This window comes from Gavia stellata, chromosome 9, assembly GCF_030936135.1.
Source record: "Gavia stellata isolate bGavSte3 chromosome 9, bGavSte3.hap2, whole genome shotgun sequence".
NCBI lineage: Eukaryota > Metazoa > Chordata > Aves > Gaviiformes > Gaviidae > Gavia > Gavia stellata.
In genome coordinates, this window is record NC_082602.1 from 35,418,479 (window position 1) to 35,445,388 (window position 26,910).

Below are 26,910 nucleotides of genomic sequence, written 5' to 3' on the forward strand. Positions count from 1 at the left end.
TGAGGGAACACGGATAGGGCATCAGCCTGGGACATGAGAGACTCACTTTCTTCCTAGCTGTGCCACCAGTTTGTTGGATGACCTGGATGAGCCTCTTCATCTTCCTGTGAGACCGTTTTTCCTAAAGCAAAATAAGCATCATGATACTTCTGTCCTTTAGAAGGTGTGTGGTAAGGAATGTTAAGTGCACTACAACATACAAGCATTCTTATTTCAGTTATAAGAAAACAAACCTTTTCTTTTTAAAGCAGATGTCCACTGTTGATCCCTTCCGTGAATGCCTTTGCCAGGCCACTAACACTGATGGACATCAGCAGCAAACACTTAACAGGGCTATTTTACCACTGTGGCTACCACTTTGTATCATGTGAGGAATCACAATTAAACAAAGGCAAACTTTTTGGTATCTGGGGTACTGCTGAGTTTTGACCAGTAAAGGCTTCCTTTATGCAACCGGAAAACGCAGTGTATGGGTAGCACAGTTTTTCTATTCCTGCTTCAGAGCTACTTACAAACAAACCCATCGTTTTCCCACCCCTCACAAATTTACTAGTATTTTGTGACCTATCTGCATTCCAACAGCGTTGCCTATTACTAAATCTTCTTGTACACTAAGGTGTCTCAGACAGTGACTCACTCAACTGAATAGAACAGATATTGAAAAATGCAAATCAGATTGCTTTCAACCTAATCAAAGATGCAAGAACTCATTTTGCCCAGTAGCCCTTCTGAGGACGGAGGAGATCAACGTGAAAATTGGAAAAAAAAAGGTTGCTGACTGTTAAGAATAATGCAGTTGTTCTTTTCACTGAACTTTGTAATGAAATGAGGAATGCACTTAATTATATGATCCCAATGGTAATATCTGAAATAATCAGGTTTCTGTTTGGTTGTCTTCTTATTCCTCCCTGCCACCATCCTTGCGTAATTTCTAATCTTGCTAAAATAATTGTTAAATTACTGTCCAACGTTTAATGCATACATAAGGATATGAAGAGGGCTAGAACAGTGTAAATATTCACACTGCCAGCATAATTAGTCTCATCTGTTGCAAAAATACTTTCTTGAGTCGCATAACTAGTCCTTCCAAGTTTTAAAACCATGGAAAATAAAGCAAAAATTGAAGAAATGTGATATCATTTAGAGGGGGGAAAAATGACTATTTTTTTTTTTGTGTTTTTTTCTCTGTAAATGAGCAATTATCCCTTAGTAAATTGTAGCACAATGGATTAGACATGCCTGTCGATACCATGTAAAAATCAAGTCTTTGAGACGACTTGTGTTTAAATTACTTTACAAAGGACTACAAAATACAAGATTATGTTTCAAAACTGTCTTTATTCCTTAAAATTGTGCAAGAAATTGTGACTGTTGGCCACGCAAATCATCTGCATCTATCCCGTTTGTTGACTTTTACATACCAATCAGCACTTCTATACCTTGGAAAGTCAGGGGACTTAAAATCTTCTGGAATTGAAGACTTCACACTTAAAACAATTTTGACAAATACAAAACCTTATGGATCTATGTCTGCCTAATTTCTATAGCACACTTTGTGTGTTCAACAATATTGCGTGTATAGTGTGCACGAAAGGTTCTTATATTCAGGCCAAATAAGAGGAAGATTAACTTGTACGTTCTCTCTTTCTGGAACCTGCCTTGGCTGCCTTTCCTCTTGCGGGGAGAAAGCAACTCTTGTTCTGCTGAAGAGATAATGGAGCCAATGGTCTTTGCAACTGAGCGGAAACCTCAGGATCCACTGGTGCGCAAGTAAGCGTTGAGAAGTTGATTGCTAGGGACAGGAGGATTGCGCCTCCCACTAGACTAAAAATGACCCTGCAAGAATTATCAGTATTATATTTGATATAACAAAAAAAGTTTATTATTAGAAAGCCTTAAAAAGTCAGAATACTCATATTTATGAAGCAAAAGAAACTTCAATGTAAAACGTGCTTTTAACCTGTCCAAATGCAAGGCAGAAGTTTTGAGCAGTACGTGTTAAAATTTCAGAGATACAGTCTACAAAAATTTGTACATTCTGTACATTCTACAATAGGAACTTGTGGTTTTATTTGAGAAATTATTTGTTAACAGGTTAAACATTTTTTGGTATCAAAATCAAGAATGCTTTGTTAATATCACCACTCTGACTTCAAATCTCCTTTGGTTTCAATACTGTATAACTCATGCTAAATATTTAAATTTTTTATATATTTTCTGCTCTGAAGCTTGTCTGTCTGGGATGTGATTCAGATTGATTATTCTGTCTTCAAATCAGGGATATTTTATTCAAAATTCTGTGGAGAATAGGGAGCTAGAGAGCTGTTTTATCATGGAAAACTCATCTACAATAACCCACTGTATGAAAAACACCTGTATTCCCCAGTATGTGCAAAATGTAGCAAAGAAAGCCCAAAAGAAGGAACATGAAAATACAAGATGGAACAGAATTGATAAGCAGGGAAAAGATGCTTTGGGCTTACAGTTTTAGATCTGTTGACCTTGTCAGTGAAAAAGTGGCTGTTTAATTTGTATTAAAACTGAATATCAGATCTTCTCTTCTCAGAGCAGAAATTCCAAAATTGCTGGAAGAGCTTTCAGGGGAATAGGAAATAAAATGAAGGAATAAAATAAGGCTGAAGACTTAGCCTGTGAAAGTTAGGTTTACCACACGCTGATGTTTCCCCTGGTTTGGTAGCATGTTGATCATGTCATGTTGTTCAGCATTGCTTCATTGTCTTCTTGTAGTCCTTCATCTTTCGAATTTCCCTGCTGTCTCTTTTCTGATACTTCAGTAACTTCTCAGGAGCTTGGGTTGTGGAGCTTGGCTTTTGAGCTCCAAGTGCAAAGTTCTAACCATGGGCCATGACATCAGTCTCTTTTGGTAATGAAATGATGATTGAAGGGAAATGTTAGGCTATAGGGAACTAGATCGCTATTGAAATGAGAATGATAGCTTCCTCGGCAGAGAGAGTGCATAAGTGTTTCTCCACACTAGCGAATCCTATCTTTATTCTGATACTGCAATAATCTGCTTTTTACTTTGTCAAAAAATTCATACAACTGATCTTTGCTTAAAACAGGGTTGATGCCATTTCTTTGGCCGGGAGTACATTCAGAGAGAAATGCAAGCCATTGACTTTGAAGAGTTACGGCATGCCATGAATCCCAAACAACACCATGTGAAGAAATATGATCCCAGGACTGGAGAGAACTCGTCATCTTCCCACAGTATGTAGGAGGCACTAGCATTCTGATATGCACGTCATTTATTTTAATTTATCAAATATTTTTTAGATCGTTGATAATGCGTGATAAAATATGAACAGATTTTATTTTTCACTTGAACGCCCTGCAGATTGGTGCTTCTCAAATCCACTGAGCTTCCTTTCTTTCATGCTTTGTACACATTGTCAAAGAGGAGAAGGGATTGACGTAGTCTCTGCTTCTTAAAAGTATGTGAGAAATGCTTCATGTGTTAAGCCTTGCATCACAGGCAGCGTGCAGAAACGTAATTCTCTCCATTGCTACCAGGGGCAGCCACCTGCTCTTTACATCTGCTGCACATTAAGGTTTTGAAGATGGGAACTTTGATGACATCACATGCTGTGCTTTTAGTACAGACAAGCCTTGAAACTCGCTGCCTTTTCCTAAAGTGGGTTCAAGAAATACTCTTCTTCCAACAACCATCAAGAGCACTAACAGTCTTAGAAAAGTAATTTCTCCCATCCTGAAACCCTCAAGTATACTGATGCTACATGGTCATCAGTACATACACTTATCAAATGATATCCATTAAGAATTAAGGAACAGATAGTCCTTAAACTATACTAATTTTGGCAGCAGTTATTTTCAATTACTTCCTTCTCGAGGGAAGATGCATATATGTCATGACCCTAGTAAAAGAATATTCTTGCTTCCTATATTGCAGATACTGTGAAAATACCATTATAAAGGATCTGGGGAGCTTTAGCATAATGACATATCAAAATATTTTATCTAAACTTGCCAAGTCTGGTAAAGTTTGCAGACAAATGCATCACAAAGTGAGATGAAAACTGACATAAGTGAATGGTGTATTTGTTGATTTAGGGAATATCTCCCCTTACTCCATAGAGGAAGATAAACAGTTTTGCTTTGTCTTCCACCTACTGTCAGCACTTTCATAATTTAGGAAAACCAGCTGGAAGCTGGATGGGCGTGCTCCAGTGTTATGGACCTCGGGAGTCGGATGCTTCTTTGTGCCAGCCCGAGCGTGCAGCACAAAGAGTATTTTCTCTAGGATGTAGATACAGAAATTATCAATACAGAAGCAAAAGTTCAGGTGTAATTTTAATGGAAAGAAGTACTTTCATTATCACTCAGCACTGTCAGAATTGAAGAATTGGCTTAGAGTGAAATTTGTTTTATAGGAAAAAAAATAAAAGTATTTGGAAATAAAGGTTTCTTACTCTCACAGTTTATGTCCCATAAAGAATGCCAGTCATCAAGTATATTATTTTAAATAAGGCCTGAGAGAACTGGCTTCAAACTGAGTATATTCCTTCCTTTTTCGTTTAATGGGAGTCCTACTTTGGAGAGGAGAAACAACAGAAAATGGAAATCATCCCCAGTATTTGCAGCACAGGAATACATCAACTCCTTTATGGGAGAGTTTCAAGACAACAGTCTGGAAATGTTTTGCAAGAAAGAGATAGAGGTACATTTTCACGAGTAACAAAATCCCACTTAATGCCATAGATTTTAAATTCCCCAGCCACATGCCACTCTGGAAAAACCTGACTTCTTAAATTACCTTATGCAGTGTTGCTTTTAAAGGCTATTTCCACATAAGTTTGTCTTGAAAAAGCAGTTGTCCGATGCTTCCAAATATTACTTGTGTGAAAACATCACCACACATTTGTGCATTCCTGTATAAATTGCCCTGTAAATTTAAGTTCCCACATGCATTTCTTATAGCTCTGCTCTATGACCCTACAATGAGTGAGGTTAAAAAAAAATATAAATTCTCAAGTAGTTTATCTTTTCTGAACTTCTTCAACACTGACTGGGTCATTTCAGGCAAGCTTAATGAGACGTGGAAGAACATCCTCGTAGAAGTCCTAGATTTCAGAGATTTCTTAGTCTTGCATTTCATCATAATTCCCACTTGAACAGAGATCATACTTCTGAGGCATGAGATGTCTTTAACTGATAAAGCTCCTAAGAAGAATTTCATGCCAACCCCTGAAGGCCTGGGCTCTTTTTTTTTGGGTCTTTTTCTGTCTGTGTGGTTTTGGTTTGGTTTTTTGTTTTTTTTTTTTTTAATCTGCCTTTGTTTTTCTTTTGTGCTGAAGAGAGAAAAGTCAGAAATGGAAAGGTAAATAAAATCAAGGATGGGAATATTGCCACAGTATGGAGGGCCTTAAAGTCAATTTATCACATGGCTGAAGCCAGTCAAACTGTCTCTTGCATATATGAGAATGAACTAAACCAACAGCTATTATTATTTCTTTGACATCCACTGCATGTTGGGAGAACAATTTTACATTGTAAAGAATCTTCTTTAAAGAAGAGGATGTGAATGTTTTAGATAATCACCAATAAAGCAAAGAGACAACTTTCTCTCCTACTTTCACTGAAGGGGAAAAATAGATTAATACACTGATGCCACAGAATATAAACCAACACATACAGCTCAAACAGGACTGTGAAGGCATACATTTTATTCATAGCTGCTGAGGCAGGGGTCTGATCTCTACTACAATGACAGTATTTTTTTTAAACGGATGATTTTCATATATATGAATACATGGTATTTGTCTATTAATAGATACAATATTTCAGCCAAGTCATTTCCTACCCTGCAGCCATTTATAAGAACAGGACACTATATATGTGAAATGTGATGGGTCTTGTGAGGATCTCTACCTCTACATTACCTTTATCAGTGATCATAAAACTTGCTTTTTCAGCACTATTTCAAAGTCAGATGAAATAATTACAATACTTATGGGAAACCTTTATATAAGCTCTTTGAAATCTGAACAGTGACACACCACCATAGAAAAAGTACTAAGAATAACTTGATTTCTTTCAGTAACTTAATGCCACATGAGAAAGCAGTTAAAGTGTGGAAAACAGCCACTGCAGGAGTCAGCCGTACTGAAGAAAAAGCTCTTGCGACCTGCCTTCACTCCACTGACCACATATTTCTCCCCTTCCCATGGCTCCATGGCTGCCAGACTCTAAAGTAATTGCTATCAGCTTCCACTTCTTTCCACGTGTGATGTTTCTGCAGAGCTGCCTTCTACCTGCCCTGGCCAGTCTGCCCCACAGACAGACACGTTCCCCTCTGATGAGGTGGAGGCCATCCAAACCGCACAGCTTCCCATAGCCACGCTTCTGGGCTGTTCACCATGCTGGTTTGCTTTCAGAGCCTTTTCCAGAGTCTTCTTTCATCCTTTAAGCAAACCTCAAAGGACATTTGCTATGCCTTCCTCCAGGATGCACCAGGGTCCTTCCCCTGCATGCCCAAGAGCCACAACCTGTGAAGGAGCCTGTAAAGCATCATCAGTGAACCAACCTCAGAAGCTGATTTTTTGAACGTGTTTATTTAATATTTGGATTCCAGCAGCTGTGTAGAATTACTGTCTCTCTTACTGTCACAAATCTGGATATTTTGTTCTGCAACCAATATACAGATCGCATAGTTTATAATTTTGTTCTGCCAGACTGATGCATGATTTTCTGATTCTTACAGCCTGGTTCCTAGGTGATCATTCTTCACTTTATTTAAACTGGAAAAGTGACAAATCCCAAATCAAGTTGACTAGGAACTCTGGTGCACTTACACCTTGTGTTCCAAAACCTGCATCTTTCTTATTGCCTGTGATCAATTTATAATTACTCCAGAGGAAAAAGAACTCATAGCACAGCTAGAGAGAATTCACTGGTCATCACTGTGCCGAGTAAGAAGGAAAGCAAGCTTTGTGCGTCATAGTTCCAGAATTTTCCTGGAACTTCCATTTTTTGCTTCTGTTTACCCACAAGGCTTTGTCCTCCACTTAATATATATCAGTATATCAAAGAGATCAGAGCATTTTCCAGGACACTTTTCAAAAAAGAGCAGTAAGGTTCACCAAAGAACCCCAATCCCATAGCAAAACATTGTGTAACACTCTTAAAAGTTATTTTATTAGGAAAAAATGAGCAATTACAAATTACAACGAGATTGAATACGTAATGCCTTATCAGAAACCACTACCTAAAGCCGCTGATACCTCTCAGAGGAACTGGAGGGAATACATCCATAACCTGTAATAGCAGTGGTTATCCATAGTATCAACTGATAGTTGAGTAACTGCCCTGAGGACTGGAGACCCATCAAATGTGAACAAAATCTTACTTTAAATAATGTCGCTGTCTGCTTGCTAATGCTGTTTGTGTTTAAACAGGGACTTTATCCTTCACAGGCCATCTTAGCCTTTTATTTGATTCTTTATATTGTATTATCTTACCAAGCTTTAAGCATCCTTAATTTCCCTTAAGCTTATAAGAGGTTCAGAGGCTCAAAGCTCCACAGTATCACTTAGTCATAAACCAGTCCAGCCTATGGAATTCATATCCCGTTTTGTGGAGAAGAGACACTGGTGAACATCATGGTTCAAGTGGCTGATATGCTAGGCTGTTTCCTTGCTACATGCAGATTGCACTGCCACATATTGAATTATACACAGTTATTTTGCACCATATTGGGATTTTCCATGGATATCTTCCACCTAAACCATTGAAGCACAGCCATACTTTGCCATTGATTGCCAAACTTCACTGGACATTGGAATCAGACAAGTCCTAATATATAATTTTCAGAAGAACGTGAAAACCATTTAATCAAAATGTTATACATTATGAACTACATTATGAAATAAGAACAACTGAAGGTTTATGCACTCATAAGAATAATTTGTGGGCTTTATCCCACCTAAATATCGGTGTGTAGGATATATTACATGCAGCAATTAATAACACTTTACTTGATATACATGGTTACTGTGGTTTCTGGACATTTGAATTTCTGAACTTAGTTTAAAAAAACCCACACAACCCAAAACATTAATAACATGGATTGAAACTTTTCCCACCCATTTAATATGCAATTTATACGAGGACACTTTTATTTCTCAATATACACTTTAACACATTCAATAAATTACTACATTCACATTTTCATTAGCTGTAGTCATGGAGTTGCAGATGGCTCTTAAAGTCAGTCTTTACTCCATTTTCCATGATTTTTTCATTAAGCATGTCTTCTTAGAGTTTTCTTCTTCCTTAAACATTTATGTCTTGGAACACCAGGTTGTCAGGATCACTGATTAATTTATCAGTCTTGAGTATACTGCATTGTTTTACATAGATTTCAAATCCCAACTTCACATCACTGTTACTGTTATCCTATATCTTAGACTAAAAGGCACTGATGCTGATAAAATGCTTATTAGCTACAGAAAATATTACTTTATGTATATACCTAATAAAATAGTAAACAAATGCTTTCTAAGATTGCTAGGACATTTCCAAAGCTCTGAAGTACTCCGAGCTTCTCTCCATTTACCCATTCACTGTATCATTTAGTGGCATGAATATCTATCGCATAGCACCTGGCATCCCAGGCACAAAACTCCTGTGCTTAGCTACAGCAGGCATACGTGCACAAGAGCCAGTGTCTGAACTTTAGCAATAGTCACCACTAAAAAAGCTCAGGGTTACGTCAGTGGAAATTTTGATTTCCCTTCTTAGGAAAAACCCTATTTTTTTGAAGTCCAAATCAATCAAATGGGCATTGGATGTGGGTATCTGGGATTAGCATTCTCATTCCCTCTTTGTGTCTGTGAGTGATGACACCCATATTTCAGATCTATGTCTGTTTATCTGATGTATTTCTCAGGAGATTATTCACACTGTCAGTGTACAGGATATTACAGGATTGATGGGTACACTGTTACTCTATTGCCTTACTATTTTCATGTAGGGCCTCTAGGTTGCAACTTCCATGAGTTCTGAGCACATGAGATGCTGTACAAATGCAGAGTAACAGACAAACCCCGTCTCAAGACCTCATAAACTGAACGGACAAGAGAAAAGCGGAAGAAAAAAAGTCCTTCCTCATCTTGTACTGGGTGGGAAATGAGACAAAGAGACGTAGATTCTGATAAACTCACTCTCCCTGGGTACTGTTTAATGCATGGGACTGCCTCAGCCAGCATTAGATAAGGTGGCATAATTTAGAGATTGGCAAGTTTGTGGTAGAACTAGACTGAGCTCTCTGTCCTATTCATTAGCTCTCTTTTATTTATGACTTCTCTGATGCTGTGTTTCAAAGTATTTAACAAACTATTATGACAGTCAAGGTTGATGCAGCAGTAATTTACCTGGTCAGGATTATTCCAGTTAATTACTTCATGGCACCAATACTTGGAAGAGATGTTGCCTGGGTAACAAAATAATCCTCTCTTCTTTTTACAAAAGCTTTAAATCTTTTATGATTCATTTCATCCCTCATTCAGAGGATTAAGCCACCCCAATATTGTCATCTAGCATCATTACACCGTATGGTTCCAACTCCTAAATAGTTTTTGAGTTTCCCTTCACAGAAGTCTGCCAAAGCCAGACAGAAGAGGAAAATACACGTCCACATTTAAAAGAGATAGAGGACACAATCTGTTGCTGTTACACACAGGATCTCCAGCAACCCCAGGCAGTATGAGTCACACAGAACCACCAGCAATACAGCAGGAGGAAGCTCATCCTGCCCTCTGCTCAACATGCTCTTCTTATGCTGGCCAGATGCCTGCTCTCATTCTATGTCTCCTCAGACACTCCTGAGCTGCACACTAAGAACAGACACCAGTGGGGTGAAATTTCTGCCCCCAAAAGAGCTAAAAGAAGCCTTGACAGAGGCTGCCAGCCTCACTCTTACCAGACACAAGAAGCGCATTGCTGGTCAAAGGACTGTTCTCTTAATAGCTGTCCCTAAATGAGATTTCCTGAAATCACACCTGAAACCCAAACAGTTAAATTTAATGAAAATGCTTTTTAACAATGGCAGATTGCAAATCTACCCCAGCTGTGAACTCAGTTATAGCAATATATTTCAGGGAGGTGGGCAAATGTTCATCAGCAGAAGTATTCAAAGAAAGGACACAAAAGGAAACATAAGGGCCAGAGTCTCTCAGTGATTGTGTTAGAGCAGTCAGGGATACTTGAGGCTAGGATGAAATCAGAAAGAAACAGAACAAAACTGGCACCATGGAAATTAAATTTAATTTGTGAATAAAATAATTATTTGTTCTACATTTCATCATCTTTTTGGACCCTTAGAAAAAGAGAAATGCTTAAGGCTAAGGAAAATATTTTGGGGGGAAAAATAGCAGACCACTTGGCAAGTTTTTCCTTTGACGACACTCAGTCAAAACAAAGTGAGACTGCAGGCAGTCATTAGAGCTCTCTGCATAGTTTGCTCCACTACCTTTCAAGGTTTACATTGACATGCCCAGCAAGTTCAGTGGAACTGGATCAGACCATACATGCTCACTTGGAGTAGAATTTCTGGGTAATTTTTGAGCTGAAAGCATTTGGGAAGGGAAAAAAGTGTTTGAGCCTTTGGCCAGAAACATCTGGTTTTGTAAAAAGCTGATAGGGTTCTAGGTGCCAAATATTTCACATTCTGAAATTCATACATTTATTTTATTTTTATGTTAATTTTAGCAGAACTCTGAAGTCCCAGAAATAGCATCTCTTTCATCAATACATTTTATTTAATCTTTTTCTGAAAATACAACATGAAATACAAAGATCCTTATCAGGATTATAAAGTCAGGCTGTGATCAAATGAATCTTGACTTCAGATACATTCCCTTTCCAAAAAAATCCCATTTGCTTTATTTTAAATAACAAAATTATCCACACTAACACTCAAAACAAGGGAAGACACATTGAATAAACTGGAATAAACTGCCCAGGGAAGTGGTGGAGTCACCCTCCCTGGAGGTATTCAAGGAACGTGTGGACGTGGCATTGTGGGACATGGCTTAATGGGCATGGTGGTGTTTTTCTGGTGGGTTTTTGGTTTGGTTTTTTTTTTTTTTTGTTATGGTTGGACTTGATGATCTTACAGGTCTTTTCCAACCTTAGTGATTCCGTGATTCTGTAATTCCATCGGTATTCAGGGATGCCTTGAGATGTTTCCATCCCTGTTCTTTAGTGCAGCTTTAGAAATACCTGAAGCATTTCGTTGCACAGCATGCTTTGCTGAATAAGGATGTGATTGCTCACACTTATTTGTTAGAGAGGAGTGCTTCGCTGAAAGAGGACCTAATTCTCTGCTGATTCTGAATGCAGACCTCTCAGTTGTCTTCTTGAGAAAAGACGGTGTCATGTCAGGTCAAGTGATGGGGAACATGTCTTCTCAAGGGAACTACCTTCCTGTATGGCTCTCTTGAACACAGAGCCTGTGATATGACATGGCTGTACCATACCTGCCTTTCCACTCAGTCATCTCAAGATGCAGGTGCAGAGGGGCAGCTTGTTTCTGATGAGCTGTCTGCCATTTGAGGAGGTTCCAGTCACGGGGGCAGAGGACATGGCACGACGCTGGGGATATGTGAGGTATACACATAGCTGTGGAGCTGTACGAGGCAACGGACAACTGTGCGAGTCTCGTGCTCTTTGCATGAGTCCTGATAGAGAGAATAGCATCAGTTCTGTGCATAGTTTTCACTGTTGGCTCCCATTTAACAAGGGACACTTAACTAGAAGAGAATTTAAGAAGCTTTAAATGCATGGAGTAGAAATGATAACACGAAAGCAACTTCAACATAATTTGTAAGGCAAATATAACCCTGCCCCATAGCATATATGAATTAGTTACATATCCTAATTTCAAACTGGGTTTTGTATAATGGAATGCAACAGCGCACAGTCTCTAATCATGGTGGTTCAATGGTGGATCCCAGAAACTCCTGGAGCTCTACCTTAAGGTCATGGAAATTAAAGAAGTCCCAGAAGCTTTCACAGGATTATTCCTGCAGTAATTATTATTACATAAAAGAGAAACCTAAAAGAGAGAGACTGTGCACATATCTCTACCTTGGTCCCACTTTTTCATGTTCAAACTCACAGAAGAATTATTTAGAATCATGAGCCGAAAGCTATGTAAAATCATAGTTCTCATTTATTTAATCTGAAGGTTTTTTGCTCTATTGGTTTTTATGATCATCCACAATCTCATTCTCCATACGTACTTTGTGAGGACAATTGGAGTTGAAGCTGTCTGGAATGAAGTCTCTCCCCCTGGGTATCATATCTTGGACATTTGCTAGTCCCAGAGGTTTTAGCGGGTCTAATAGTATTACTGACTATGCAGTTAAACACCTTTAAGTTTGAAGTTTATTGTTTGTATAGCAATCAAAAGCGTATCACTGTATTTACAGATGAATGAGAGGACTAAGTGCCTTGATGTGAGTATTTTGCATTCTCGCTTAGCAATGATTTAAATGAAAATTAAGATATTAAAGAGCTTATACTGTTAACCACCTCAAAGAAAAAGTGAGCATCTCTGGTTTTAGTTCACATCCATTTGCTGTGCATCAGTCTCTGTGTTGGTGAGTAGCTATGGATGGACCCCAGGAATCACACGCAGTTCATCCAGTGCACAGCTCTTCTTCCCCTCTGACATCTCACAACATTCCTATTCCTTTCAGCTCTTCCAATGATCCTTATCATTGTTCACAAACCTCTTCCTCATCTCCTCTCTACCCCTCTGACAAAGCTTCAGTACGTATTCGTCTGGCTGATACACCCTGATTTTCAGCCTGCGATCTGACCCTGAAAACCACTCTTCTTAGATTCTTAATTTTTCAACCAATTTGGTGGCACGGCCCTCATTTCCTCTTTTGTTTCCCTTTTTCTGGTACCTTTGTCCTTATCTTCAACTACCTTAAAGGATCTGTTTCTTTTAAGCATTTCATTTGTCCCTTGGTTTTCTGATGTCAAGAAAATGGACAGAAAACTGCCAAGAAGAGCCTCTGTTTCTCTTGTGCAAAAAAAGTTTCAAAGCACCCTTCTCACGAAACCCCAATCCAACATACCAAGCAAACAACCAAAACCCTCCAAAAACGTGAGTAGCAGCAGGATCTCCAAGGACACAGAGTGAAACCCCAGAATTAGCAAAAAATAACTAAAATTAATGAGTCTAGTGGCTGCTCAGGCTCCCGCAAAATTGATCTCTGGAGGCATAGATCATGTTGTCCTCAAATGGTAGCAAAGAAAAAGGAAAGGAAAACTCCTCTACTTCTTGAAAAAATTGATTTTTCAGCTTTCAAGGGTAAGGAGAGAGATTTTGGGAGAAGGAGTAATAAAGTGACCTGAAAATGGTATTGAGCAATGTACTTTGTTTCACAAGCAGATTTCTTTAGAAGAGAGTTGGAAAGACATCAGCTGAAGGTTGTTTCTCGAGTTCCCACTTGCAGAAATTCAACTGTGATTAAAAAGAAAAGAAAAAAAAAGGAAGAGGAACAGCACTTATCGCATCTTCTGTGACAATGTGACGCTGCGGCATTGCAAAAACGTGTAGCTGGCATTACGATCTCGCCAACCTTGGCCATCTAGTGGCATCTTTTTCACTACAAAAAATAAGAAATAAGCAATTACGGGCCACCTCTGCTTTGAAGAGAAACAAACCCCAAAACAGTGCGCGTATGTTAGAATTGTGCCTGGAGCTACGTGATTTTGGCCATCTTCTTAAGATGCTGTAGCACAGAAAAACTTCTGGCTCTTTCAAAGCTCTGCAGCCTGTTGTGCTCCAGTGCAAATGCACAGCGTTCTTGCAGGTGGACGTGACAGCCTGGGTGGCTTGGCCAAGCATGAGTGACAGCGTGGGGGATGGCTGGAGGACAGGTTGCATTAGGTAGGACTCGGCGCCTGATGGTACAAGGGCATATGGCGCGGTGGTTATAGAATCATAGAAGCTTTTAGGTTGGAAAGGACCTTTACCACAAGAGGGCTGACACTTGCATTTTGCCGTTTAAGAGGTAACTTTGGAGCAGAAATGACTATGGTGAAAGAAAATCGCCGCATCTAGTAGCGGGTCCTGCAGCATCCGTGCACCTGGAGATGAGACAGGGAGCCCTCTGCGCGCTGAGGTGACTTCAGGTGCCCCAGTCGCAGACTGGCAACAGGCACAAGTTTCCCCGGAGCTGTTCAGCCAAGGCAGACGGGGCCTCCGGCATCCCCACGGCCTCTTTTCCTTCCAGGCTCTGCGATTTAAAGCCTGAGAGGCAGAATCCGTGTCTCCAGGCCCGGGTGGCAGTTCCGGGGTTGCCCGGAGGCACCCTGGGGCGGGCGGGAAACCAGACACCCCGGGCCGGTGCCTGAGACGGCGGGGAGCGACCCGCCGCCGCGCTGAGGGGCTCGGGCCGGGGGAGGGCGGTCGCCGCGGCCCCGTTGGGCCCTCCGAGCGGCGGCGGGTGGGGCCGGCCCCGGAACTGCCGTTCCCGAGCCGCGGGGCCCCGGCGGACCCCGGCGGCACGGACCGGCGGCACCGCCGAGGCGGCGCTTCCTGCGCGGCGGCGGTGGCGCTGGGCAGGGCCGCGGTGTGCTGGGCTACCGGCTGCCCGGGCTCGGGCCGCCCCGCCGGGCCCGGCGCTCCCCGGCCTCGCCATGCAGCGCTTCACGGTGAACATCAAGCTGCCGGCGCGGACCCTGACGGGCGCCCTCAGCGCGCCGAACAGGGGGGCGGCGGACTGGTGAGGGGCCGCGCCGCGGGAGAGCGGGGGCGGTCTGCCGGGCTCGGGGGGGGAGAGGGGCGGCCGAGGTGTCCCGGGCCTCTCCCGCGGCGCCCCCCGGGCCGCCCCGTGGGTCCTTCGCCTCAGCCGCGGCTTGGGCTTCGCTTCCCGCTGCCTGCCCGGGGTCTGCCTCCTCCCGCTCTCCGCCAGGCAAGGCGGGCCGCGCTTTTAGCCGGGACGTTCATGCAGTCCCGGTGTCGAGGTTCGGCCAGCACCGAGAGCTGCCGGGCGTGCAGTAAAGCGGCGGTAGCGGTCCCTGTGGAGAGCGGGCTGTGCCCTCCTGCGGGGGAATCGTGTCCTGCCGTCTTGGTCAAGGTGGTCACCGCAAATACTCGGGTCCTTTTGTGTTCCTGGAAATGGGCAGGCTGTGCTGGTGTGTCCAAGGCAAGCCCTCTTCTGCTAGACCCTGTGCAAGCTGCTGACACTCCCGTGCTCTCCCCGAGCCTCGCTGGAGGGGCTGGCAGAGCGCGGGCGGGGAGCCCGGAGGAGTTGCTGTTCTCCACCTCTGAGCAAGAACAAAGCCATGGCCACAGGCGAGCGTGGCCCAGTCCCTTCTGGCAATGACATTTGCTTCTCTGGGCAGAGGTCTTGTTGGTGCAACGAACTGTAGAGATTAGAGCAGCTTCTTCTGGTTTCTATGTTATTTTTGAGACTTGATGTACAAAGCCAGTACATACGCTGGTTTTTTGTATTCATAGCTCTGAACAATGAATTCACCCAGTTGTGCTCTAAAGCGTTACCCTAATGTCGCTGAGTCTTAGGGAGAGAAAATGAATGAGCTGAACCAAGTAATTTTTTAAAACTGTGTCCTTTAGGCTTGTCAGCTTGCAAAGCAAGTGAACACTGAGGCACTCAGAAGTTCTTAGTTTGAAACTTTGTTTTTCTGCTTTGAATGTTCTCACTTGCTTGGTGTTCACCATAGCTTTGTAATTGTCATCGGTGGCTGCATTAACTTCTCCTGAAGTCAGACAGGCCTCAGCAGATTTTCACTGTTACTGTAATCATTGTTCACATTGTTCACAAGATGCAATTAATTATATAATTGCAAAGATATTGCTTACCTGCCTGCTTATATATAAAATCTGGGAATGCTCTTCATGAATTCCTATGTGATGTCTTAAATTTACGGAAGAGGATTTTTATAGATGGACACAAAGAGATGTCTTAGGGTTCCATTAGCAAACGCTTCAGCAGATAGTACAGCAGTGGCATTTTATAATGCTTTTGAGTTTTACGTTATTAATTAATTTTTACGTTTGATGTTTGTATCTAGTAGCATGCATTCAACTTACCCAAAAGAAGCCTCATTCTTGGTGTGAAGTGCTTTTTGTTCTTTTATACTTGTTTGATGATGATATGTGCTTTTCTAGGGGCTGGCAAGGTTTGATTGCGTATGGATGTCATTCTCTTGTGCTGATAGTTGATGCCAATACTGCTCAGACTTTACAGGTCTTGGAAAGACACAAAGCTAGTGTTGTCAAGGTGAGATGTACATGTTTTAAGGTATATTACTTGATTCTGGTGTATATATTATTTTTCTAAATCACTGTAAATACTTGACATTATATTGCACTTGATTTTCACATAAAATTTGTTATAAAATACCCGTGTTTTACATGATCTCTTTTACAGCTAAATCAAACCATACATGCTGAAATTTGAGCTGAGGTTGATGGTATACCTCTATAGAAGGTATAGAATACATAGAAGGTATAGAATATATAAAAACATTTGATAGTGTTATAGAACACAGACAGAAATGTTTCTAAGAAAGCTCTTAACATGACAATTTCAAATGAACAGTACAAAATATCAAATGAATCTCTTTGCTGATGCCCTTGCTGATCTTTCCTGTTGTGGGGGTAACCAGCGCACCATTCGACTAGAAAGTTACTTTTAAGTTTTTACTTCTGTTCTTACCTATAGAAAAGGAACAATAGCAGACAAAACCAAACATCTATTTTAGCAAAAAAAATGGCTAAAATTCAAACTTGAGTGTAGGGTACCTGTACTTTCCTTTGAAGGTCCTTGACTTGAAATTGCAGAGAGTTTGACTTCGGGTCAAGTGTAGAACACGATGTATTTCTTTGATACATCATTTTTTTGACTGTGGAGAATGGCAGATTCAGTCAGGGTTTAGAGGAATGTTTGGCTGGCAGATGTGATGTTTGATCGTCCTTAGCTCAAACGCTGTATTAGAAGGCTGTCAGTAATTTATGAAGAAAACCAGATTTTTAGATAGGGGAATTTTGGTGGTTTTTGTAGTAAACAGATAATGACATTGTAGCTTTTAAAAATGGTTGTAAAGTTTAGGAATTAGTTTTGCTTGATTAGAGAGAATATTGAAACTGACTGGAAAAAAGGAAGGTGGAAGGGGTAGGTTTCAAAATAGGTACTTTTATGTCGTTTTTTGAGACTTTTGTGCAGTGATATATTTAAAAATAATGCTAAAATGTCACAAAGGACCGAAAACTGATTTGTTCCAGCATGTTTGTATACTTGCCCAAATCTTTCAGTGAATTTTGAGGATTCTCAGGGTTGCCCAAACATTGCTGTCAACTTAGATCTTGTGCTGCTGTTATGAATAGTCTCTCTGGTGACAAATGCAAGGCAACTTATCAAAGGTTATTTCTCAGTTATCTCAGAGCAAAGGTGTGGACACGACGGCAACCACAGAGTAAGCGTCATTCTGTGAATCAATACCTTTGCTTGCCTTTTGGCAACTTGTTTGGGTAAGCATACCCGTAGCCTCAGTTGCCTTCAGGCTATCCTTTAAAGTGAACAAATCAATTCCTATGTCTATAATTGTGTAAAAAATAGAAAATGTAAGTGGTACAGAGGTAGCAGCTATAATGATGACTCTGCTTTAAAATTTCCACTTAGCTTAGATAGTAAGTGGTAGCAAAATCAGTTTTTGATCCATGTCGTGATAGCATTTTAATGTGCTTCAGTTATATTCACCAGCTTTGAGAAGTAACGTTATTTCACTAGGAAACCAAATGCTGAAGTCCAAATAGTTTTTATATCATTTATAAGATAATTTTTCAAAACCACTATCTGGTGCTTTGTTAACAGAAATAGACCGTAAAAAAATGACTAATTCATGAGGAGGAAGAATGAAGAGAAATTCTGTTCTGCTGTAGGAAGTAGCCATTATATGAGAAATTATTATGAGGCCATGATCATTGCAGATACCTTTATGTGCATTTGTAAGAAATTTTCTTCAATTCCTAACTGACTTCTTTTTTTGTTTGTAAATGCTAAGAGCGTAAATAAGCTGGAGGGGATTTGTAAGAAGTCTGCTGTGTGCGTTTGACTTAAACTCTTTGCAGTAGAGGTTCACACCAGTGAACTCAGTCTACAGGGGATCTTCTCCCTCAAAACCCGTGCTTCGGATTTGAAACATTTCAAACCACACCACTATCTGCAATAAAAAAGCAAAGAGAAAAGTGATTGTTTCATAAATCCTTCTGCAGTCTGTTTAACTATTTTTCTTGAAATACTTCCTGGCCTTTGGCTGTTATAACTGTGTCTGGAAGAGGTAATGGTTTCAGTGAAAATGGATCCATGTTGTCCGTATGTCCATATGGTGTTTGTGGGATACTGGTAACTTTGTACGGAGTGGATTAGATCTGATTTTTTTTTTTTGTACCTTTATAAAGATTACTTGAAAGAGTACTTTTACAAAAGAAAATGTAATTACAGGAACAATTTTTTGACTGAGGATGGACATTTCATTTGTGTCTATTCTGATATATTAATGAACAGTCATAATAAGGTTCTTTAAATCAGGTGAGATAGATTGTGAAAATTAAAAAAAACTTCACCTCTGGTTCCTGTTTCTGACCAATGCTGCTGTATTTTGAAGTCAGGGTAGAGTGGCAGTGACCAGTACAATAAGAAAATAATTTCTTTTAGCAGAGGGATCAGGTCACGTGTGGGGACTTTGTTGGAGCAGTGTGACTACAATGGGAAAAGAAGGCTTATGGTGTGAGAGCGCCACATGAGCTCTGGCTGAGACCGATCTCCTTTTTGTTGTTCATAACTTGGTGATAGCTCCTCCCTTGGAAAATGTTTTCCAGACTTGGAATTTGCTTCAAAGCAATATATATTTAACTGTGGAAGAAATAGCTTTGCAGGTTTCTGTAATTACTTTTTGTAATAGCTACATGCAGGTATCCTCATGGGTAGGTTTTTTGAACTGCAGGGAATCAAGAATTGCAAAACTGGAATTTGCAGGTAAAGGAGAGTCTCCTAAAAATTCTTTGTTATTTTGGTAGAAACACACTGGGTTTATAGCTAGAGCTCTTTGAAGATTGCTTGCTGTGCATGTGTAATGTTTGTTTAGTTTATTCAGCTAGGCTTATGAGATACATCCTGGTCACACCTCTGAGAGGGGTAGCACAAAGGTGGCTATAGTGCCCTGAATGCTGTTATAAATCTAATTCATGTTGCAAAGTTAGTGGTGCCTAATGATAATTCTATTTTTTTAATGTCATGCTTTCAATATCTACAAAAAGTGTTGTGTTTGGCCTCACCCTTCCTCTGTCGGGTACTGTGACAGCACACAGCTGTCATTTTTGTAATAGGTAAACTCCCATTAGTTTAGCATTAAGATTTCTTTATTCTGTTAGTGTCTTCAGTCTCTCTTAAGGGCAGAAGTTTGCCTTTAAAGTAGATAGCAAAACAAGTCCATATTGAATACATAAGGAAGGAGTCAGTGTTATCTCCGTATAATCCTGGGAGACTTGCAGACAGGATGTTTCAAATTTCAAGACACATAATTTTCATAAGTATTGCCAACTTGCAAGCCCATGCAGCTTGAAATCCCAAACCAGAAAGTGGTATGTGGAAATCATTGGTGGCAACATGCTGAAAAGGACCAAAAAGATCGCAAATGTCAGCAATAGCTTGTCATGAGACAACATATAGATGAAAGACTAACCTTCCTTCCTCCCCAATACCGTAATGTACTTATATTTGACAGATTAGGAAAATGACATGGTTTAGGATGTATATAAAAGTTGGATGGTAAATTTTCAACTTTCATGTTTGGAAATCAGTGGGTATAGTTTGTAGATGTGCACAGAACCTTAAACATTGCCATTTAGTTTCTTCTAAATATTTGAGTAAACTTTTTATATACATAGCATATATTTATGGATTGTTGTAGTCACCTTCAGAAATAAGGATTGTTGATTTATGTAGTTTGAAAATATCAACCATGCAGTCATGCAGCACAGTTGCAACATACCTTAAATTTGGACACCTGATGGTAGCTTAAAGGTATGCTTACACAGCTGCTATTAACGTTAACTATTACTATGCTTTTTTGTTGAGTTGCTTATTGTTTGTTTATCCATCTGAAAAATATGAAGTATGGTGTCTTTGTTATATGTGTTTGCCTTCTTTGACAAGTTTTCATCTGTACCTTCAGGTTAAGTGGGCTAAAGAAAATTACCATCACAATATTGGCTCTCCATATTCTTTACGTTTAGCTTCTGCTGACGTTACTGGAAAAATAATTGTATGGGATGTGGCAACAGGAACAGCTCGTTGTGAAATACAAGAACATACGAAACCAATTCAAGGTAATGATAGTGCATGATGTTTGTGTGGAAGTTATTTTATGGAGCATTGTGTACAAATTCATCACTTAGGTTTTGCAAACTATTCTCAGTTCTGCCATTGATTTTTACTGTTGGGATTACTAGCCTTCTCTATGTTTGTCTGCTCATTTTCTGTATAAAAGTAAGATTTGCTGTCTCGCAGAGGGATGCTGTGAGGTTTAATTCATTATGGTAATATTTTCCAAGATCTTCTGAAAAAAAGTTACAATCTATTTTTATTAATGTTATTGATTGAAATAATAATATTTGCGGTGTCAAGTACATCTTCCTGCTTTTGAATTGGGGATGTAGTGCAGTTTGCATTGCACCTGAATGTTAATGTCATCTATGGTGGTGTAGTACTTTAACAGTACTACGTTGCTGTAAGTTAAGAGTTTCGATTGTGCACATATAAGTTGACAGTTATTTAGATAGTTCATTATATAGCTACTTCTGATCAAATATAGTAGAATGATAACATACATTTGCAATGTAACTAGAGAGAGAAGATTTTTTTGAGCATCTGTGTAGTTGTCCGATTCATAGGAGCAGGGATGCTTTTCTCTGCGTAGATAGCAATATTAAGATGTGAAAAGTGAAATGGAGAAAGGGCAAGATACTGGGTAAATCTTAGCATAAAAGACAGTTGTAAATAAGGTAGGTTTCGCATATAGATGGAGTTAGCGGTAGGAAGTCTTGAAACTGAGTATCCCACATTTGAATTAGGTTTCAAGTGTAGTTAAGTGGACATAAATGATAGGGATTAACACAAACAGTCAAGAGAAAGAGGAAATTTTGACATGGTGTAAATACCTGGGTTTGGCTGTTATTTGAGAAGACAGTTTAGCTGTGGTATTTGCTGCTCTTGGTTCTCTTCTGTGGGTGTTAGCCCAGTGCAGCTGGGAAGGTCTGAAAAATATCCAATAAGCTCTACCCGAACAGTTCTGGGCAGCTGGATGTTTGAAGATTCTTTATCCCATTTCCAGAAAAAAAATCATGATCTCATTCAGGGATTTCACAAGGGGGAAGTAGAAAACAAAAGCAAAAACCAACCAACAAAAATCCCACAAAAAAACCCAAACAAACAAACAAAAAGCCTGGAGAAAGGAGCTACACATTCATGATGTTGTAAGCCACAGAAGATTTATGTTTGCTTGTGCTGGAGGCAGAAATGTCTAGAAGCCTGGCATAGAGGTCAGTAGCTATCTTCATTGGTCTGAAGAAGGATAGAGAACAGAAAATGCAGCCACTGGCCAGGTATAACACAATTAAGAGAATATATTGGAAAGGAATAATTAAGTGTCTTTTTCCTTGTTTCCTTCTGTTAGTAAGGTGTCATCTACCAGATGCTCCCTTTCATTAGTTAGTGTCTTGTAACTTCATCAGTGAAAAAGTTAATGTAATGGTTAGAACTTAGAAAAGGGAATCAAAAGATCTAGACTTCATTCCTTAGTGCATCACACGCTCAATATAATTTTTACTATTGCTTTAATTGTTGCAGTTTGTAGTTGATAGTAGTACTCTCCTACTATTGTAAAACTTGGTTTTTTGGTTCTAATTACTTGTGGTAGGCACTTTTCTGTCTATTGGAACCACTCCTAACAGAGCTACCGGGAGCTGGCTGGAGCACTGGAATCTGGTTAGCTTTGTGGCAGCACTACTGTGGCTGGTCTGCTTCCAGTACCTGAGCTGATGCTGCGAGTGGACTGCTTCCAGCATCAGACTGGCTCTTTCAGAATTAGCTGGGAGGGATAACTGCAAGTACAGCAGTGTTTACATGCTCTGCTGCATGTTCTCGTTTTCTGTTTATTGCTACTGCTGCCCATACTAGCAATATGTCTACAAATTATTTCTGAAGTAAAATGTAGAAGACTTTTTTTCTTTTTCTTCTTTTTTCCCCTCCCAGAGAAACTACCATAATGAATTTCTAAGAATAATTTATAGTTTATTTGGAGTGTTTTAAAAACTTGTGATGATGCTTGTATTATACCTGCTTTTTATTTTTAATTCTATTATTTGAAAACCCACTTATGAAATTAAGTTGTTTGTTTTTTGTTATACTTCTGTTTTTTATAAGTTCTATGAAAGTAGGTGCAATATTGTAAGTCTGATAGTGGGACACTGAAAATGTATTCTATTGACTACAACTAATTTTGTTAGTTTTGTTTCTTTTTTTGTGTGTGTTATTTACTCCTGACACCTATTCACTGAATGCCTGGTGGAGTTTCAACCATGTCACTTGAAGATTTTTCCAGGTTTTCAGACTCAGTGAAGGCTTTCCAATCTGCTGGGTGAGAAAAAAAGTTAAGGAGCAACAGAACTAAAATTCTGTTCTTTCCTCAGTCCCTGGTTTGATTCAGCAATAGCCTCTAACAAAACCATCTTCTTTTCCTTTCCATCTGTTTCTGAGGCCTCTGGCTGTTTTTTACAAGCCTGTAGAAAATGGTGCAAATACGGAGATTGAGCACTGGAGTGATCTGCTGGTTCTCTGGGTGTTATCTGCAAGAGCTTTGTAGGGTAACAGCTGGAGCCTCCTTGTTTCAATGAGGAGAAAAGTGATGCTTCAGTGGCACTCATCTTATTTGATCCAAACTCTGCATTCACCTGGGAAGGAGTTAACCATTTGTTAACTTACAGTGTAACTGATTAGGACACACATGACTGCATTTTTTTTTCTTTGAAACCCAGTGAGAAGCCCTTATCAGCTCTGAAAAAGCTGGGTTGATAAAACAGAAGAATGGCTGAGGAGGGAAGTTTTTTCAACATCTTAATATATATGAACATGCTGTAGAGAAGCTGTGACTTGGTGAGGTCATGCAGTGAGCGGTAGGAGCTGGCCTGGGGGGACTTCATCCGTTGCCTGCCTGACTCATTCTGTTGTCTAAAACACTGCCCCCATGGAGTGTATAGGTAGCTCTAATACAGCTCCTTTCTAGTAATTGAGGGGGCTGTCTGTTCTTACTGACACAAAACATAGACTTTTGTGTCCATTTATCTTGAATGTTTAAATGATGCCCAGCTGTGGTGATTGGCAGCCATACCTCTTCAGATTTACCTTAGCATTTAAGTACTGTACTTGTATTCTTGAATGTGTGTTACAGTCAGTTTCATTTTACTCTTAAACAGACTCTCTGTTAAAAAGTATTTGAAGTGGAGAAGACATTTCTTTCCAGATCTGATACTGATACCATCATAAATATTAATTTGGGATGCTGTATGGTTCATGGTGTCATCCCAACTATTAATTGGGATGTTGTATGGTTCTTTTCAGTTTGACTCTGTAGTGGTTCTGTACAATACAGTATGTTGTTTCAGGTAGGAATTCACTGGATGAAAAGGTCTGACTTCTTCAGATTGGGTGTGGGTTGTGTGCATGTGTGTGGACATGTGTAACCCACTGTATTGCTGCTTGCTAAAAACATAAATTTAGGCTGTAAAAGGAACTTATTTTTTAGAATTGTGAAATAGAAACATCTTGTTACTAACAAGTCACTACTGATTTCTTTAAAGACGAGGTATTACAGAAGAAAAACAGTTTTAAAATAGAACACTTTTTTTGAAAATTAATGTCACTGTTTGTTGTTCCTTCTTTCTTTTGACAGACATGCAGTGGTTGTGGAATCAAGATGCTTCTAGAGATTTACTGCTTGCCGTTCATCCACCTAACTATATTGTACTGTGGAATGCAGACACAGGCACCAAACTTTGGAAGAAAAGTTATGCTGAAAATATTCTGTCTTTTTCATTTGACCCCTTTGATCCATCACACTTAGCTTGTAAGTTTGCATGTATAAAATAGTGTGACATGAATAAGGGCGACCGGGAAAAATGTTAAACTAAAATATTGAGATTAAAGTAATGGGTTGGAGGTAATAATGCCGTTAATGCCAAGAAGTCTCAAAACAAAGACAGGGGAGTCTTTGGTTAACGTGGAATCTTTGAAAATAAGATGCCATTGTGTGAGGGGAGGGGAAAAGTAGGCATGAGTAGAGAAGTTAGAGATCTGAAAATAAATGTTTGAGACTTTATGAAGAAGGTGGAAAGCATGTAAATAGGGGGCTGGAGGAAGCCAAGTATAGAGCGCCCAGTTAAACTGACATATAAAGCTATAAAAGGATGGATGGTGAGGGAGAATCCAGTGAGATGAGTAGACCAAGAATAAATGGTATTTTCAACAGAAAGGATTTATTTTAAAGGAATAGAGTGTGAGCATCAGTTTTAGAAGCATTTCAAATGTCAAGAGGATGTAGTGCAGATTTATTGACATTTTAGCAGAAAGAAACTAGGAGAAATAAGAGAGTCACCATTTTATTCTTTAGTTTAGCTTGATCAGTCCTGATCTATAATACGACAGTACAGTTTCCAGGCTTTGCGGTTGTCTTTTTTTTTTTTTTTTATCTGCCATAGCATTCAAACTAAAAAAAGACTTTATTTTTTTTTTTTAGAAACACGTAGTAAAATCTTAGGTACATCTTTACATCTTAGCTGAATCTGTATGCTGCAACATAAATAATGTGAGTTAATGATTCTTTGAGCCATGCTCTGCTTGAGAACAAAAAATGGTGAAATAGCCAATGTGGGCAACCCTGTCTTCTATTTGCATTGTGAAGCTTAAAGAAAAATAGTTGATGAGAGAGAATAACTGTACTGAAGAAATAAGGTTTCTGCCAGTAATGCCCACAATTTTCTTTTAGTATGGACTTAATTTTAAAAAATTGAGTTTTGTAGATATAATTAATTTTAATGGACCATCTGCAGCTCTTTCAGTAGAAGGTGCCTGTTGTGTAGAGTTTTCTCCTAATACAGTATTATTAGTTACTAGCTTTTCTCCCCATCAAAATTTCATTAAAATGGAACACCATAATCAAATTGTAGATTGTATTTTGCTATAATAAAAATTGTTTTTCTTTGTACAGTGCTCACCAGTGAAGGAATAGTGTTCATCTCTGACTTCTCTCCTTCCAAAGCTCCTGCCAGCTCAGGGAAGAAAGTTTATATCTCTAGTCCCCATTCCAGTCCTTCTCACAACAAGCTGGCTGCTGCTACAGGGGCCAAAAAGGCCCTTGATAAAGTAAAAATCTTAATCAGTAATGAAAAACCAAGGTAGGTTGCAAATAATTCTTCTCAGATAATGCTTTGTATGCCTGTATATTTTATAGATATAATCAGATTAAAGACTATAAGATAATTAGTTTTAAAAAATAAAATTCATTGGGGTAGGCAGATGGTCGGATGTTCTATATGAGGATGTTATGTAAGGGTATAACATTGACAGTCATTCATCCAGTTCTGTTCATAAAAACAGCCGTATCATCCCAGCATGTTTTACAAAAGTTAATGACATAATGTTCTCCCTTCACTAACAGATTTTCATGCAGGTGTAAATTCAGAAACATCTATCTTAGGGGAAAAAAAAAGATGAAAATGGGCTAACGTAATTCATTTCAGTTGTGGAATGAGAAGGGATATAATAAGAGAATAAAAATTCTGTAAGCACTGATACCTGAGAAGAGTTGTCATTCTGATGTTGTACATGATACTGCAGTAGGAGGCATTTTTAAAATTAATAATGTATAAATAAAACTAGAATTTATACATTTGTCTATTTTCTGACCTTTTAAAACTAAAGTTGTTGCATTTTGAGATTATTTTTTTTGTTAGAAATTCTCAAGACCACTTTCTATTGTGTGTTGTAATTCTTTTTTTCCTTTTGTACTTCCTATTAGAGTAATAAAAGTATTTCTCGAGCCTCTAGCAAATTTGAGAACAAACTAATCAGACAGCACTTGATACCAAAATTTAGTGCAGATATGAAATTTACACTCTGCTTTAATAAGGTGTTTAAATTGCAAACTGGGGAGAAGACTTGATGATACTTCCTCTGGTAATAATTTAAGAAATTGTGATTTTTTTTTTTTTTTTTTTTTTTTTTTGGTATGAAGTTAAAGGGCACAATCTTGTAATTTTGTGTTCTATAATGCTTGATTTGTGCTGCATCGGACAGAACACCTGATTTGCAAATACTGAGACAGCACATATGCTGCTGCAGCCTTATGTATGCTCTGTAATAATAGCAAATCAGCAAAGATACCATATTTCTGCATTCTCCTGATTGCATTTTAAGTTGTATATGAATATTGCTAAGGGTATGATAGTCTTCTCTTTTCTCCCTCCTTTTCCATCCAGAACAGCTGAAAAGAGTAGAATGGGAAGAAAAAATTGTAGCAGCAATGGTTTATCTGGTTTTGTATTAGTTTGGGGAAACTTGGAGGGAAGAGGAGCAGGAGATTGTCAGGGAAGTGCAGAGAAAAGGTGACTAATACTCCTGAAGCAAGGAATGAGATGCCAGAAGGGGTGTTTAGTGTGTGGTAGAACAAGGAGATTAAAAGCATACAAAACCCCTCAAAAGGATGATACATTAAATCAATTAAGTGACCTTCAAACCTGATCACAGTATAAGGATTATTTTCTTCAAT

The 26,910-nt window shown here is 39.3% G+C and overlaps 1 protein-coding gene across 1 annotated transcript in view; it reads left to right on the forward strand.

Moving 5' to 3' along the window:
* Nucleotides 1-14,700: 14,700 nt before the first annotated feature.
* Nucleotides 14,701-26,910, forward strand: part of WDR11 (WD repeat domain 11) — a 44,133-nt gene continuing 31,923 nt past the window's right edge. Inside the window, exons 1-5 of the mRNA XM_059821106.1 lie at nucleotides 14,701-14,786; nucleotides 16,196-16,307; nucleotides 20,263-20,416; nucleotides 24,037-24,210; nucleotides 25,351-25,537. Coding sequence (XP_059677089.1) covers nucleotides 14,701-14,786; nucleotides 16,196-16,307; nucleotides 20,263-20,416; nucleotides 24,037-24,210; nucleotides 25,351-25,537 — 713 coding nt within the window. The remainder of the gene's footprint in view (nucleotides 14,787-16,195; nucleotides 16,308-20,262; nucleotides 20,417-24,036; nucleotides 24,211-25,350; nucleotides 25,538-26,910) is intronic.